Here is a 16,241-nt window from a genome sequence, read left to right on the forward strand (position 1 = left end):
ATAATACATAACATAATACACTGGATTCTCGTTCGGGTTAAATATAATATGTAACAACCTACTATATATAAGAACAGTAATCAACTACCTGCATGTAACAGTACTGTAAATTGAATAAAAGCTTACACAACATATATATATAACATATTAGGAGTTTATTTTTTCATTATAATCTATGTTGTTGTTTTTCACGAACTTGCTTACCGAAATTATGAAAAAAAGATGATATACTCTTTATAAATAAGTTTATTTTTTTCTATTACAAAACAATATGTTACATTGTAAGATAACTTAAAAAAGAAATCGTTTATTAAGAAAAGGATAAACACAGTTCCATTCAGAATTAAATAACCTAAATTAAGGAACTTGGACATTTAATGAAGCAAATTCTGCAGATGTTGCAAGTTGTCAACCTACACGAAGCTTATGAATAAAGATTCCATTACAAACATGCAGCTAATGTTACAATGTTAAAATCATGGAGTTGATTCCTCTCGGTGGACTCAGTAGAGAGCCCGATATGTATTTGCTATAAGAAAAGACACACATTATTTTATGGAAAACAAAAAAAATACTTTCCCACTAACTGTAAACCAGGAAAATGCGCTTGGAGATATACTGTCACAAAAATTATACTTTGTATGCAAAAAGTCCCTTAATTAATAGAATTCTAAAATTTACGTTGGAGGAACTTGCATTAACACTTAAATTTCTGTAATAAACGTATAGTGGCGGTCTTCTTTCTAAAGTTTTGATGACCTGAAGGTACAGTACTCTATTTCCCTATGTTCATGGTAGGTAAAATATTTTGTCGTATTAATGAAACTTTAATGACCTTGTAGTACATTTAGAACATTTCAAAATTTCAGATTTGATTTTTCTTCATATTGGTTTATATCCGTGCGTTTCCTATCTCTTCAAATAACTAAACATTGTAAAATATGTGGTTTAAACCTATTCGAGAACAAAAAATTAAATTAAACATGAAGACACGATGACATTTCTGAGGAAACTGAAATAACTACAGATACATTTCCGATATACAGATATGCAGTAAACGTTTATATACATTGAACTTACTGCAAGACGTTCTATGATGATTTATGAGTCAATTATTTAAATGTCAATTACTAAATTAATAAAAAACAAATAATCAGCTAACAGCAGAAAGGGGTCGTAAGATATTATCGTACAATGTAGTTACAAACAGCAGAGCACAAAGTATTTAAGGAAAATACCTTGAAAATTATATTAATAATCATCCTTTTTATCACATGCTTAATAAAGGATATTTGAATTCCATAATTGTACAAACAGATGTAGTTGCAATACTTCTGCCTCTCCTAAGTAGATGTTTCAAGTAACAGACTTCATGTATTCATTAAATACATAATATTTAATAACGTTTCATACATAATTTTAACCCTCAGACCACTAGCCTTGATCAAAAACTTTGGTTTAGCATTGTGTTGTAGATGATCTTATGTACGTCATTATGTGGATGTAATAATAATAAGACCACATAATGGCGGATTTTCAGCAATAGCGTTGGACGGGAATCATTTAAACGTCTGTTTGTCGAGGAGACAACAAAGGAAGCTCAGATTGACCGGTGTCATAGATGAACGTATGAACTGATGGAGTTGGGAGGACACGAACACCTCTTTCTTCTAGGTGACATGAAGACCAACATCTTTGTGATACGAAATGTCCTTTCATATCCTGTTTTTGATGTGACTGTGTTGGTAACGGTGCCTGAATTATAAAATGAAATGTTGACAAGGTTTATCTTTTGATTATATATTTTTATTAAAATAAATTTAAGACTAACCAGAAGTAAGCTGTGCTATTTTCAGCAAATCTATCAGAATAAAATTAAAATAAAAAAAACTTGATCAAATATTTCTCGATTTAATTCTATTAATGTTATAATGATGTCATTTCCTGTTTCCAATTTATGTTATAACATTGGTATTTCCAATTTGATTAAACAGTTTTATTGTTTATGTGCACATCAACAAAACTAAAGACTATAGAACATCATTGAAAAGTAAATTTAGTTGTTATAGGAACTTGCAAAGAAAAGTTTATTTTAAACATAAGTTTCCACTAACAACTACTAACAAATTAAAAAGCGTAATACACAGTTTCATCAGCTTGTCGTTAAAATGTTAAAATAGAACTTGTTTCTTGAAGTTAGGTTTATTATATCTTAAATGTAAATTAAATTATGGTGATATTAAAACAATATATTAACATTTAAATTATTGCTCTTTTACCATTTCGATTCGTTGACTTTCAGGTAAACGAGTATTTGCTGTCCATAAGTTATCAGTGGAGAAGTCATAGTCTTCTTTCAAATCATCGTATGTGTTTGAACTTGTTAACCGATTCCCTTCAATCACAGCCCCTAAAAATCAACATAAAGAGACCATAGTATCTACTAAATCCAGTGTTTACTTTTTCTTATATTTAAAAGTATGATGTTTGTTTCATTTATTTAAAATTTTAGTTAAAAGGTTATCTATCTGACTTATATTTCCTTATTAATAGCAAAAAAATTATGATCAACATAGATGTGATGGTCTAACCAATCGCAGGAGCAAAAACTTAAACTTTCTTTTTCCAATGAAATGGTAAAGTTTATAAAATGTTTGGAAGCTTACACATGCATTAAAGTGACATCGCTAATTACATTTGAAGTTATACTCTAAAACTTTTCATGTGTAAACGTTATAGTTAAATATATTTGGTGTGAGACATGAAAATAACCACTTCTTTATCAAAATATAAGATAAAAATAACTAACACACAATTTTGTCAGGTTTCTAACTGAAAAAGAAAGAAAACCTGATTTACAATTTCATGTTATTACACCCAGTCATCCATGAATCTGCCGAACATTCATATATGGCAATTATTTTCTGTTTAATCATTATCTTATACTATATGTTATTGTTTGTGATTTGCAGTTGAGCATGAAGCTACACGATAGATATATGGGCTATGCCTGTGCCTGGCATGGCCAAGCGTGTTTAGGCGTTCGACTCGTAATCCGACAGTCGCGGGTTTGAATCCCGGTCGCACCAAACATGCTCGCCCTCCCAGCCGTGGGGGCTTTATAATGTGAGGGTCAATCCCACTATTCGTTGGTAAAAGAGTAGCCCAAGAGTTGGCAGTGGATGGTGATGACTATCTGCCTTCCCTCTTGTCTTACACTGCTAAATGAGGGACAGCTAGCACAACTATCCTTCGTATATCTTTCTCGAAAATTTAAAACAAACAAACATTTTTATCATACTATTTTACATGCCCCCTGTGGAAAACGGCACATTTGAGGGCTGAAACAGTAACCTTCGGGTTTAGATACACTTTTTGGACACAACAAAAGTAATCCAATATGTAGCGTTTTACTTAACAACAACAACAAAAAAAAAAACATTTCTTTACATACCCGGTATGATATCCGGACACTTTTTTCTTGTGGATAATTCTCCAAGCTTTTCATCAAGTTCATTATACTTATCTTTTTCCTTTCTGGAATATCGGTATATGCACATTATTCAAACAATTGTGTACTTCAATTCAAAGGATAGGAAAGGTTTGCCGACTTAGTGTAAAAACGAAAAATAAAATAAAACATTTATTTTATAAAAATAGCGCAGTTTAAAAACTTAGGTAATTTGACTCCACATCAGATTCAAATTTCTCACACAGTTCTTTAAATAAGTAACATTTGAAAATGCTGACGTATTTTTGTTAGAAAATGTTATTAATTTAACTTGCTAGATTTTTCTTAATCTGTAGTTTCATCTCCTCTGTTATAAAATTGTGTTTAAGAAGAAATTTTTAAGTGTAGGACGTTTTCAGAAAAATATACTCAAGCATAAATAATATACCTATGTTGAAATAACTTTAATTTTCATTACAAAAGGTAACATTGAAACCAATAACAATAAACTTTACCTCTCATTTCGGTTCTTTCTTTGCTTATTTCCTGAAACAAAGAATACTTTATTATTAATACGTACATGATGCTTCTATAGTAAATTGGAATATATTCATATGTTTTATAATTTGTCTTTCGTGAAGCTTTCACAAACTCAGTGTAGCAGCTGTAGTATATGTCCATGGTGAAACGTTTCTCAAACACAGACAGGTTGATTCATGTTTATTTTTTCAAAAAACTTTGTAACTGAAATATTTATTTCACAGTTTATTTGGAATAAGAATTAATCTTTTAACAACAACTACAAACTTTATGCGCGTCAGAGAGTTACGTCACGCTCGAAATCGCTTATGCGTGGGAAAATGTCCATATTGTTATAGGTATATGATGAATTAGCTCGTATCCATTAAATTGTTTGTTTTTAACTTAGCTTAATCTGAAAGTTCATTTCATATTATACAGTGACTCAGACTAAAAGCACATCTGAAAAATTGCGATTGTATATGAGTTTAATACCCAGGTTTAAACAACTAAGTTGAGTAAATTAATAGTATTTATCTTACCTCGGAAATTAATATTGAAATAATTTGAACATAAATTCAGTCAACTAAGGTCCTTTCATAGCTTTGGATACATTAAAACTAATATGATGGTAAATTGCAAAGGACAGAAAAACTCCGCTATATTGTTTCTATTAAAAGCTATTAAATGAACTGGTATTACCTTAAGTCACCACAACAATATACGAAATATTTAGGGTATTTCCATTAATATGTTGTTGTTTTTTTCATTTTATTAGTTAAACAACAAACTGGTAATTATTCGCAATTCAATGCTTTAAAATTTTAATTTAAAAAGCGAATTTAAATTCAAAACTTACATCTTACCATTTTTTCTCCGATATTTTATCACCAGCACGATTAATATAGCCACTACAACAAGACCGCCAACTATGCCGCTGAGAATGATGAGTGTAGGGCTGAGTTCACTCTTCCAATGGGTATCTGTTGTAGAATTAGGATAAAGATTTAATACACATTTTAAAATGTAGACGTATCATTGAATACACCTGAAAACTACGTTAAAAGAAATGTGTTTTTGTAAAATGTACATTAAAGTAGACATATAGTCAGAAAAAAATTGTAGGTAAACTTTTCAGCACCAATTACTTAATATACAACATAAAAGAAGAAATTATACCTTATTCGATAAATACTATTTAATCTTTCACCATATTATATCCGATATGCACTTCTAAAAAGAAATTTTATATTCTAAATAACTTCCCCAAATCTACACATTGAGTGTCTATGTTAGTCGTCCCTGATTTTGAATTTACAAAGTTGTGGGAAAGAAGTTAGTCAACCCTTATACCTAACGTTTGAATTACTTCAAGCGAATAGTGGTATCCGATTGTCATGCTTTATACGCACTCGTGATCCTAACGTGTCAATCGCAATTTCGCGGAAACAGCACAAGGTATATGTGCCTTCAATATGCAAATCACTAGACCACGCTTTGCGAATTTGAAAATCATAAATAAACTGTTGATTCTATTAAGCTTTCTAAATTAGCATATATCGTCAACTACTAGTAAAAAGAACATTCGTACTACTTCTACGAACTAAGCTTCAAGAAAATGCAGACTTTAGGAAGAAATATATTTAAAACAAAAAACATTTGTTTTTCTCGATGAGTAATAATATATAAACCTTTAAATATTGAATATTTAACTTTTCTTAATTGTTAGGCTGAAACGGCGCACCTTACGTTGCTTTAAAACATTAACCACAGAAAATCTGCTTAAGATATTGAATTTAATCACCTAGTCAGGTTATATCTTTATACTTAAGGTAAGCTATTCATTGCATCTCAGATATTCAAACGTTGCTAACATATTGAAAACTGTATGATACATTTCTTTATGTGTATTAATAAGTTAGAACACACAGGTTAGTCTACACTTTAACACTGTTTCATTTTAAGTATTCTTTTAAATTGAAACTCCTAAAGAAGGTTGCTGATAATGTGATTGAAAACTAAAAGCTAAACTAAAATAAAAATACTCTAAAGCAAAACTCTAGCCTTCCTGTGTTAATATATACATTTTTCTCTCTTAATTAGTTGTACTAATATCTTACGCATATCTTTTCATATAGTAGTATCTAATGATTTATGCCTGCAGTTGTTTTAAAACTAAAATGGCCATTTCAGCATTCGTCTAAGATAAAGCCATGAAGGGTAAAGACTCAGTTTTGATGAAAACTTTAATAAATAAAGGTGCACTGAGCTGTGGTATTCTCAGGCGAAACTGAAACCAACAAGTAAATGCCACATCCACCAAACAGACAAAGAGTTCACTTTTAAACGAAATACTTTAGAGAAAAAAAAGGAACAATTATTGCAGTTACTTACATTTCTAATGGACTTATGACTCCTAGTAAGCTTCTCTGTAATGTCTGAAGAATTGCACACGACAATAATATAGTAATATAGGCTCTTCTTAACTAAACGAAAACTTTTCTTTTTACAATACGTAAATTCAGATTCTGCAAGGACTTCCCAGAAATTTATTTGAAGCATATCAAGAGGTCAAACTTGTATTTAGCCCAAGGTTTCTAGTATCTCTATCCCTCTATACCTAAATATGTCAAGTGCTTTAAATATTGGGAATAGTAATTACACAATAATTAAGTACACTGATTACATGCGTATTACATAGTACACATTTGTATCCATTCTGTTTGTACATAACGGATAAATACGTGTAATCTGTATTGTAATTTGTTGAAAATACCAGAAAAAAATGTGGTACTTTTATAAGTTATGAAAGTGTCACATCCACAATACTTTCATATTACAAGGTTTAACATTGAACTGGTAAAGTTATACAGTAAATCATATTTATGCCTCTTCAGAGATTGACATAATTAACAAAACAAATAAATCGCCAATGTATAGTATATGTTCTGATTGAAGGATCAAGCAAAGTATTTGAATCGGGATGTACATGCAAGTTCAAAATGTTGATATATCTATATACTTAATCTTAACTTGATTTCTGTAATCATTCTTAACGTTTACTCTTTTATATTTTCTCATGTAAAATTCACAAATTAAAGTTGCCTGTTTCTCATCATTTCTGTTCCGCTAAGGTTCAGTTGTATGACAGCATATGAGTAGTAAAGTAAATAGCAAAAGTGTAAAGGCTAAAAAACTCGCAATGATGAATTCTAATAAAAACTGACCGTTTCTATAAGTACACATGATGAGAACCTTCTATTATATTTAATATCTTTTCAATTCTCCTCGACGGCTCAATTGTAATTCAGTGCACTTATAAAGCTAAAAGTCGAGTTTCGATACCTGTGGTGGGCACAATATTGATAGAACACATTATACATATATCTTTATGTTTTATAATAAACAAACAAGCCATTATAATAATAAATCAGTTATTAATGAATGGAGATAAAAATTGTTGACATATTTGCCTATGAAGTAAGTAAAATAAAAATAATTAATAAAATGTAACCTTTTTATCTTGAATACTACAAGACGAGATGCTAATTAGCCGTTGATTACATTGTTATGTATGGACCCCTTCGAGCAAAATTAACGTACTTTAAAATTTCAATTAAGTGAAATTTATTTAACTTAGAACATTTGTTTATTTTATAACATATTAATTTTGAAACAAATGAAACTTTATGTCTAGTATTTTTCCTTTATTTTTATTCTTTTAATATTGTTTTCGTATACAGAACATATAAATAACTATCATACTAAATATACGAAGTATTCTTTATGCCAGGTATAATTTTTGAGAGATTATTAGCATTAGTTTAAATTTTATAACACATAATAATTACATTAACAAGTACGCAATTCCAACAACACTTCACTATAATAACTATTATTTCTTTCAGTAAACAGCTCTAGGAAGTTTTCTTGAGACATGTCCACTGGTGCTGCCCTCATCTTCAACTTAATGTAAACACCAACCAATGCCATCTTCGTTTAGTAGCAATACAAGCAACTAGCATTTGAAATATTTGCATAGCGTCATTTAATAAAATATTCCTTTAATATATCAAATCGATCACATAATTGTTGCTTCGTGTCAGTGATTTTAACCACTTTTTTGACGTCTTATCTAAGTACACGTTTTAATGTTCTTACAGATGGTACTGATGCTACTTCATCTCTACTGGTTATCTCCCTTCCTGATTATCATATATTTTTCATAATCTACAAGTATACATCTAAAACTTTAAAAAAATTGAAATACTTTCAAAGACTTGTTAGTTTCTAATACATCACAAATTTTAACACTACTTTATTATCATTAGAATAACGCCCATATGAATGTATCATTCTTCTATAATATTGCAAGAATTAATTCAACTTAACAAACAATTTCTACGCGTCAGTCTACACTTCAAGTAAGCAAAAAATATATACGTATTGTTAGAATTAACGTAATAATTAATGCTGTGTGTAAAATATTATAAGTATTATTAGAATTGACGTAGTAATTAATGCCGTGTGTTTTAAATATAATATCTCATTATCCACTGACAATATGACTGCACAATATATCAAATATAGTTAGAAATTCGTTCTCCAAAATCACACAACTCAGGTTATTCTTAAAATAGAATAATTATTTTGCTTGTGTTTCATTTACTAGGTCATTTTACTTTAAACACATAAAAGTTTGAAAAAAAGATTAAAAACAAACTCTATGGAAGGATAATCATTATAGTATATGTTTTTAAACATTCGTTTTTAATTCGTATGAATAAAACTGAGAAATTGTTCCCTCTTAAAGATCTTGTTAAATATATAGTTACGCATCTCTATACAACCTGTACAATACAAGAACCCTTATTAAACACATGTTTAACCATCACTACACAACTTGCAGAGCGTAAGAAGTGTCATTAGATATACAGTTAATCATATGTACACAAAGTGTAAAACAGAAGAACTTTCATTGGATATACAGATAATGATCTGCACATAGACTACAGCATACAAGAAGCTGAAGCATATCTTAATATTTAGTAAAAGTTACTGCGAGCTAATTATCGAGTTCCTAAATTCACAACAACAAAATCTATTTACATTGGAACTATATTTATATCTTTGCTTGCTCAACTGTGTACTTAATTAGAATAAAATTAATAAAAAATGGTATTCTAATTACAATAATGTCCAAAAGTGCCATCAAGACAACGTTAGAAACAGAAATTACATATGTTGTTGAGATACTAGAGACTGTCGTTAATTTGTTTGAATATATTTGTTAGAAAATTTGCTAGCTTCTCACTAAGACCTACTCTTACTATAGTATTTGTAAATACACTTACTCGTAACGTTATAATTACTTATCTCTGTTTTTTTTGTGACGTACAGAAAAGCCTATAGATTTATGACGCTAAAATTAAGGTTTTGATCCACGCGGTGAGCAGAGTACATATAGTCAACCATGTAGCTATGAGCTTAAGCACAAGCTAAAGAAGTTAATTCAACAAATGAAAGTGAGTTATGCGATGTTTGACGCATATAAAAATATATGATTATTATCGGCTGGTAAGCACATCATACATAATACAATAATTTGACTGAAAATATATTTAGTTTATAGATAATATGCTAATTGAAGGAACAAGCAAAGTAATTACTTATATCGGAATGTAAATATAGGTTCGATGTGTGTTTTCTTATGGGAAAACCAGATCGGGCTATCTGCTGAATCTACCGAAGGAAATCGAATCCCGGATTCCAGTCTTGTAAATGCATGGTCTTACCGCTGTACCAGTGGGGCACTACAGGTTCGGAATGCTGATATATCCATGTTAACATTCAGCTTAATCTCAATTTAGTTGTAATAATCATTCTGCGCGTTTACTATTTTATATTTTCTCATACAAAATTCACAAATATAGGTTGACTGTTTCTCATCATTTCCGTTCCGCTAAGGTTTAGTTATGAAATTGTTTACGTGGGTGTATTTACATTTTTAGTCAATCGATTACGGGTTAAAATAAAATGAAGTCAAGATAGTTAACTTACCAAATGAACTTATTAACCAGCCATGAATGTGTTAGTGCTTCCTCTTCCCTGTAAAAATGTTACATTCTGATAATAACGATATAAAATAGTTTTAGTGTTGCACAACTATTCCCTAGATTACCAACACGGATGCTCATAAAATGTCATTACCTGTATCAATATATATTTTCAAAGGTATTCAGTTTTTATCCTTTCAATGTTGACAAAAAAACTTTCTAAAATGAGGAAATCTTAGATTAGAAGAGTAATAATATCTCGAATTCCTGTAATTGTCACAAATCCAATATAATATTCATCATAACAAAATGTTCACTACATCAACCATAATTTTCGCCTCAAAAGAACCTAGCCAGATTAATTAATTGATGGCAGTTCTTTGCTAAAACATTTCTCAAAAGCTCTTGGAAGTTGAATTTGCAAGTTCATTAAAAACGTTCAAATAAGGTGCTAAAGTTGCTTAAAAGAAATAAATGAAGTCGTTCCGGCATCTCTTGTGAAGTGTTTTTTTTTTTGCTTAAAAGCATTAGGCTTTTATATATTACTGCAACGTATGCCATCAAATTTTCAGACATTGACGCTTTCGGACTTCGGAATTAAAATTTCCATCTTGAAAACACTATGACGTATGGCTACGATATTTCTTTAGATGAAGTGATTTTTCCATTAACGCTTTGATAATAAGCAGATGATTCAGAAATGTGTGCAACGTTAAGATATTTTACAAATTCGAAATTAGGAAAAATCCTACCACAAACCTTATGAGTATTGAGCACGTCGAAAAGCTCAGTATCTAATATATTTGTTGAAAAATAAAAGGCAAGTGCTCATTAAAATGATTAATATATTGTTATTTGCACAATAGGTTTTTATGTTACATCTTTCGGAAATTAAATGAAGTATTAAACGTAATTATTCTTAGGAACATTTATAATCTCTGCTAAGCCTACTTTTAGTTTTATTTTGTTTAATAACTTGAGTATACGTTGAAAAGTATGTACACGCACTAATTCACAAATTCAATTACCAGTTATTCCAAACTTTTTTATATAATCAGTTTTAATTAAAAACATTAAATATTCATTTTCTGCCTTTTTTAAAATAATATGTCATATTTCATATCTTTATTTTCCAAAATTCACTATTAATTTTTAGTTATGTAGGATTTACCTCATTTTTCTAAGAAATTTAGGTTTGTTAATTAATCTAAACAAAAAATAATAATAATTACAGTCCTCGTGACTACGCCTCTAAGTAATCTAGAATCACAAAAACGCATTAATATTCTATCATACAAAACGTTTAAATTTGATACTGTTAAAAAGAAGTAATTTACACAAGAATTTCTGCACACAAAAATTAATTTCATGAAATAATTATCCTGTTTTTGAAAATTCACTTAAAACTAAGTTGATTCGCTTCTGTTCCTCCATTAAGAGGAACAAAGTTGAAAAAAGTTGGCTTTAACTGCCTATATGTTGTTATCATGAGATCCAAGTCTCTTAAATATCTCACTCTATCTATATCACTAACTCGTCGCATTTGAAAATAAGAAAAATTAAAATCACTTTTATTCTATCAGTCTGTTTTGAAGAACAGTGAACTTACCAACTCACTAACCATTGTTAATCATAGCTCACAAATTAAAGTTTTAAGCAGGTGCAATTTTCTACATCAAAAAACACAAACAAGAAACGTACTATTATGCACTCTTCCTGTGATTTTTGACTGATAAGACCTTTATTTTATTAAATTGTCATTACATGTGATGCATTGTTTTTCATCCTAATTGCAATTACAAAGGTTTTAAATTAAGTATGGAGTTGAATAAATAATATCGTGTAAACTACAATGCAATCAGATGTTTATCGACTATTCAAGAATATACTCAACCAAATACTTTGACGGAGCTGCCGTAAACTACAAACATGAATCAATATTACAACATAATTTCTTTCAGTCTAATTATCTTGATGCATAATGAGTATTTATAAAATATGATAGAAACAATATAGTTTTGAATTTCGCGCAAAGCTACACCAGAGCCATCTGCGCTAGTCTTTCCTAATTCAGAAAGAATGCAACCAATCATCACCACCTGTCATATTGTAATGCCCCCGCGGCTGAAATGGTAATTGTTTTTTGTCGAATGATTTGAGCTAGTAACCCTCAGATTACAAGTCAAACGTCCTAAGCACCTGACCACTTAGGCCAAGCAATGTAGGAATACTTTCGGTCTACAATATTAATGGTTCATCTAACAGTGTGTTCTAACATGCATCTTGTCACTGCATTGCTTTTAAAAGTAATGAAATATAAATTGTGACACTTTCTTGAATATTTATTGACCATCTTTAGTTTGTTTTTTTTAAATTTCACACAAAGCTACTCGAGGGCTATCTGCTCTAAGCCGTCCCTAATTTAGCAGTGTAAGACTAGAGGGAAGGCAGTTAGTCTTCATCACCCACCGCCAACTCTTGGGCTACTCTTTTACCAACGAATAGTGAGATTGACCGTCACATTATAACGCTCCCAAGGCTGAAAGGGCGAGCATGTCTGGTGCGAACGGGATTCGAACCCGCAACCCTCGGATTACGAGTCGAACGCCTTAACACGCTTGGCCATGCCGGGCCACCATCTTTAGTAAAATTACATTAAACTTTATGTTCCTTGATAGAATAACAGTAAGTTTACGATTCCCTGCAGGTTAACACAGCAGATAGTTCAATATGGCTATTAATATTAAAAAAAAGATAAAGTGTAATAAAAATTTTCATAAGTTCATTATATAAAATTAATATTTAAATGTCTGACATAAAGTATAATAGAATATAATTGAGTTATAATGTTTGGATATGTAATACTTCTAAATGAAGAGTAGATGAATAGAAATCATTGCTTTATTTTTTTGTCAAGTGTTTACATCTGGGGCGTTTAATTGAAGTTGTCTAGTTATTTTGAGCAAAATTTATTTATTTAAGAATTTTAATTGTAGATAAACAACATTGCTTGTCTTGCCTGAGCTGCATTTAAAATTTTATTATCCTTAATAAAAGCCAGAAATACTTACTTGGAAAAAAATAAAGCATTGTACTTCCTACCCAGTGCCTTTGTCTTGCATTTAAACAGCGTTGTTGATGTTGTTTTATTTCCTAAGCCATATCTAATCTATTTCTATAATTAGTAATTTAACTCATATTATTATATTTACTATATTACGAAATACACGTATCTATTTTTTTAATTTAATCATTAAACTACGTACAATATAAAAATATGTTCTAATAAAGCCATCCCTATTTTGTTGTGTGTGAAACCGAAGGTAGGCTAAGTAAATCCATGCAGAAATTATTTAGATATATTTCACATTTGACAACATTTTCTCGTTATTTTTATGTGTTATATATTTTTTACAGTTTTATAGATGCTATGAAATTTGTATTCACGTGCAGAGTAGTCAAGAAGTATGAAAGAAAATAAACTTTTTTGTTGTTAGTAATGTAGTGTAGAAATTTATCTTAAGCTACCGTATTTACTCGCTCATATTCGACGCTAATGGTTTGATCAGTTTATGTTTCATTTTAAATTCAAAATCATTTAATGGGTTTTGAAATAGTATATTATTCAAAAATATAAAAGAAGAATGCTTTCAGTGAGGATGAAAATTTCCATATACTTTGTGATCATTCATAAATAACTGCTAGAAGAATATATAGAAATTTAACTCATCTTAAACCAAATACTAATTTATTCTCGCCAAAAGCGATTATTTGAGACATTACTGATGTTTTGTTTTTTTTTATATTGAAGATATCAATTAACTTGTGTGCTGAAATAATTTGCCAAGCACGAGGACGCCAGTTAACGGTGGACAGCGTCGTTTACTGCTAGAAGGGCTAAGTTTGTTTGTTTTGGCATGGCCTAGCGCGTTAAGGCGTGCCCTTCGTACTCTGAGGGTCGCGGGTTCGCGCCCGAGTCGCGCCAAACATGCTCGCCCTCCCAGCCGTGGGGGCGTTATAATGTTACGGTCAATCCCACTATTCGTTGGTAAAAGAGTAGCCCAAGAGTTGGCGGTGGGTGGTGATGACTAGCTGCCTTCCCTCTAGTCTTACACTGCTAAATTAGGGACGGCTAGCACAGATAGCCCTCAAGTTGCTTTGTGCGAAATTCCAAAACAAACAAACTTGTTTGTTTTTTTAATCACGTACAAAGTGAGACAGAGGGCAAAGTTTTAAACAGCATTCAAGTGGTAAAAATTTCTATGCATATAAAACAGGGAAAGACTGGTATTCTAAAGTGATAATTTGATTTCTCGTTTCTCTTAACGTAGTTAGTATTTTCTTTAAACAAGAATGTAAACATTTACCTGAGTAAGGGAACAAATTATACTAATAAAATAACAGATAGACAAACAACGATTTATATGCGCAAGGAAAAGTTTCATTGATAGTGGACAGTACCGCGTGTTTCGACAGAATAATTTGTTTGTTTGGTTTGGAATTTCGCACAAAGCTACTCGAGGGCTATCTGTGCTAGCCGTCCCTAATTTAGCAGTGTAAGACTAGAGGGAAGGCAGCTAGTCATCACCACCCACCGCCAACTCTTGGGCTACTCTTTTACCAACGAATAGTGGGATTGACCGTACCATTATACACCCCCACGGTTAGGAGGGCGAGCATGTTTAGCGCGACCCTCGGATTACGAGTCGCACGCCTTACGCGCTTGGCCATGCCAGGCCTCGACAGAATAATAGTACTACCAGAAGAAAAACCAAGTGTTGTCGAAACATGTAGTATGTTATGTTGCCAATAAAAATTTGTGTTAGAGTAAACACATAGAAAATACTAATTAATAGGTTAGTTGTATAGACAGTAGGTAACGTTTTGACAGACAAATTTGTAACCATCTTAACAAATACATCACCTATTACTGAATACACTACACACTATTGGTGAATATATATATATTTAAACTTGCTGTTACTTAATTCAGTATTTTGCTGAAAACGCAAGAACATTTTCATATCTCGATAATAACAATGCTAGAAGAAAGCAACAATAAACTGCTAGCTCTCTTCAAACATATTCTTCTTTGACGCAAGTTGTAATAACTTATTAAACCAACAGTACCTACAAAAATATTAGAATATACTATCAGACGAATTACATGAGGTGACCATAATACACAAAAATGATAAAGATGTGTTTAGATACTTTATATCTATCCTGTAGATTATCAAATGCAGCTCTGTCATGTGGTAGTTTGAGACTTTAAAACAGTACCTTATTATTAATTGCAAAAGGGTTAACACTTTAGCTTATTTATTAGAGCAGCCCTCCAGTATCACAGTCTTCCGTTAGTACAACGGTAAGTCTACGGATTTATAACGCTACAAGCAGGGGTTCGATTCCCCTCGGTAGACTCAGCAGATAGCCCGATGTGGCTTTGCTATAAGAAAAAACATAAACCCCGTAACACAGCGAAATGTCTGCCGATATACAGTGCTAGAAACAGCGTTCCGATTACCCTTGGTGAGCAGAGCACAAATAGCTCTTTCCGTAGCTTTAGGCTTTATTACAAACAAGCAGTTGTTAGAGCAATTCAAAATAAAGAGCTTATCTTGATACGCCATACTATCACATCCTTTTACAAACAATGTCCTTTGATGGGATTTATTTTCCAGGTAATAGAGCACTTGCTGAGCATTTGTTTTTCTGTGGTAATACTATTTTTACAACATTAACTTAACTGAGTACAATATCTGTTACATACCAAACGAATGCTCTACGAATTGAGCTGAGCCATTCGTCTACTAGATACAACCAGTAAGACACTTTTTATTAAATTGTATCAATTACACATACTAGCGTAGCCTAGTTTTTAGAACGCTCTACTCGCCATCTGTGGATCGCAGACTCCAATCGCATAACAGAATTTGCTCCTCCTTTCAGGGCATTATAACATACGATTAATCAGAGTAGCCTGAGAGTTGGTGGTAGGTGATGTTGACTAGCTGCATTATCTCTAGCCTATTACTTTTAAATTAGGGATTTACGACACAGATAGCCTTCAAATAGCTTTGTACGAAAGTCATCAAACAAACATATTAGTTTACCATTATTCAAATAATGAATATATTTGAAATGTTTTTACTACTACTTGTTGTTTATGTCAACCGTGGAAATCTGATTACAGATATTATCTCTGTTTACGT

At 31.2% G+C, this 16,241-nt stretch overlaps 1 protein-coding gene across 1 annotated transcript in view; it reads right to left on the reverse strand.

Moving 5' to 3' along the window:
• Positions 1 to 343: 343 nt before the first annotated feature.
• The window catches only part of LOC143225195 (protein turtle-like), a 106,268-nt gene continuing 90,370 nt past the window's right edge, over positions 344 to 16,241 (reverse strand). Inside the window, exons 9-13 of the mRNA XM_076454178.1 lie at positions 4,837 to 4,953; positions 3,967 to 3,997; positions 3,455 to 3,537; positions 2,280 to 2,410; positions 344 to 1,755 (exon numbers count right to left, since the gene is read on the reverse strand). Coding sequence (XP_076310293.1) covers positions 1,564 to 1,755; positions 2,280 to 2,410; positions 3,455 to 3,537; positions 3,967 to 3,997; positions 4,837 to 4,953 — 554 coding nt within the window. The 3' untranslated portion in view covers positions 344 to 1,563. The remainder of the gene's footprint in view (positions 1,756 to 2,279; positions 2,411 to 3,454; positions 3,538 to 3,966; positions 3,998 to 4,836; positions 4,954 to 16,241) is intronic.

Source organism: Tachypleus tridentatus, chromosome 9 (assembly GCF_004210375.1).
Source record: "Tachypleus tridentatus isolate NWPU-2018 chromosome 9, ASM421037v1, whole genome shotgun sequence".
Taxonomy (NCBI): Eukaryota; Metazoa; Arthropoda; class Merostomata; order Xiphosura; family Limulidae; genus Tachypleus; species Tachypleus tridentatus.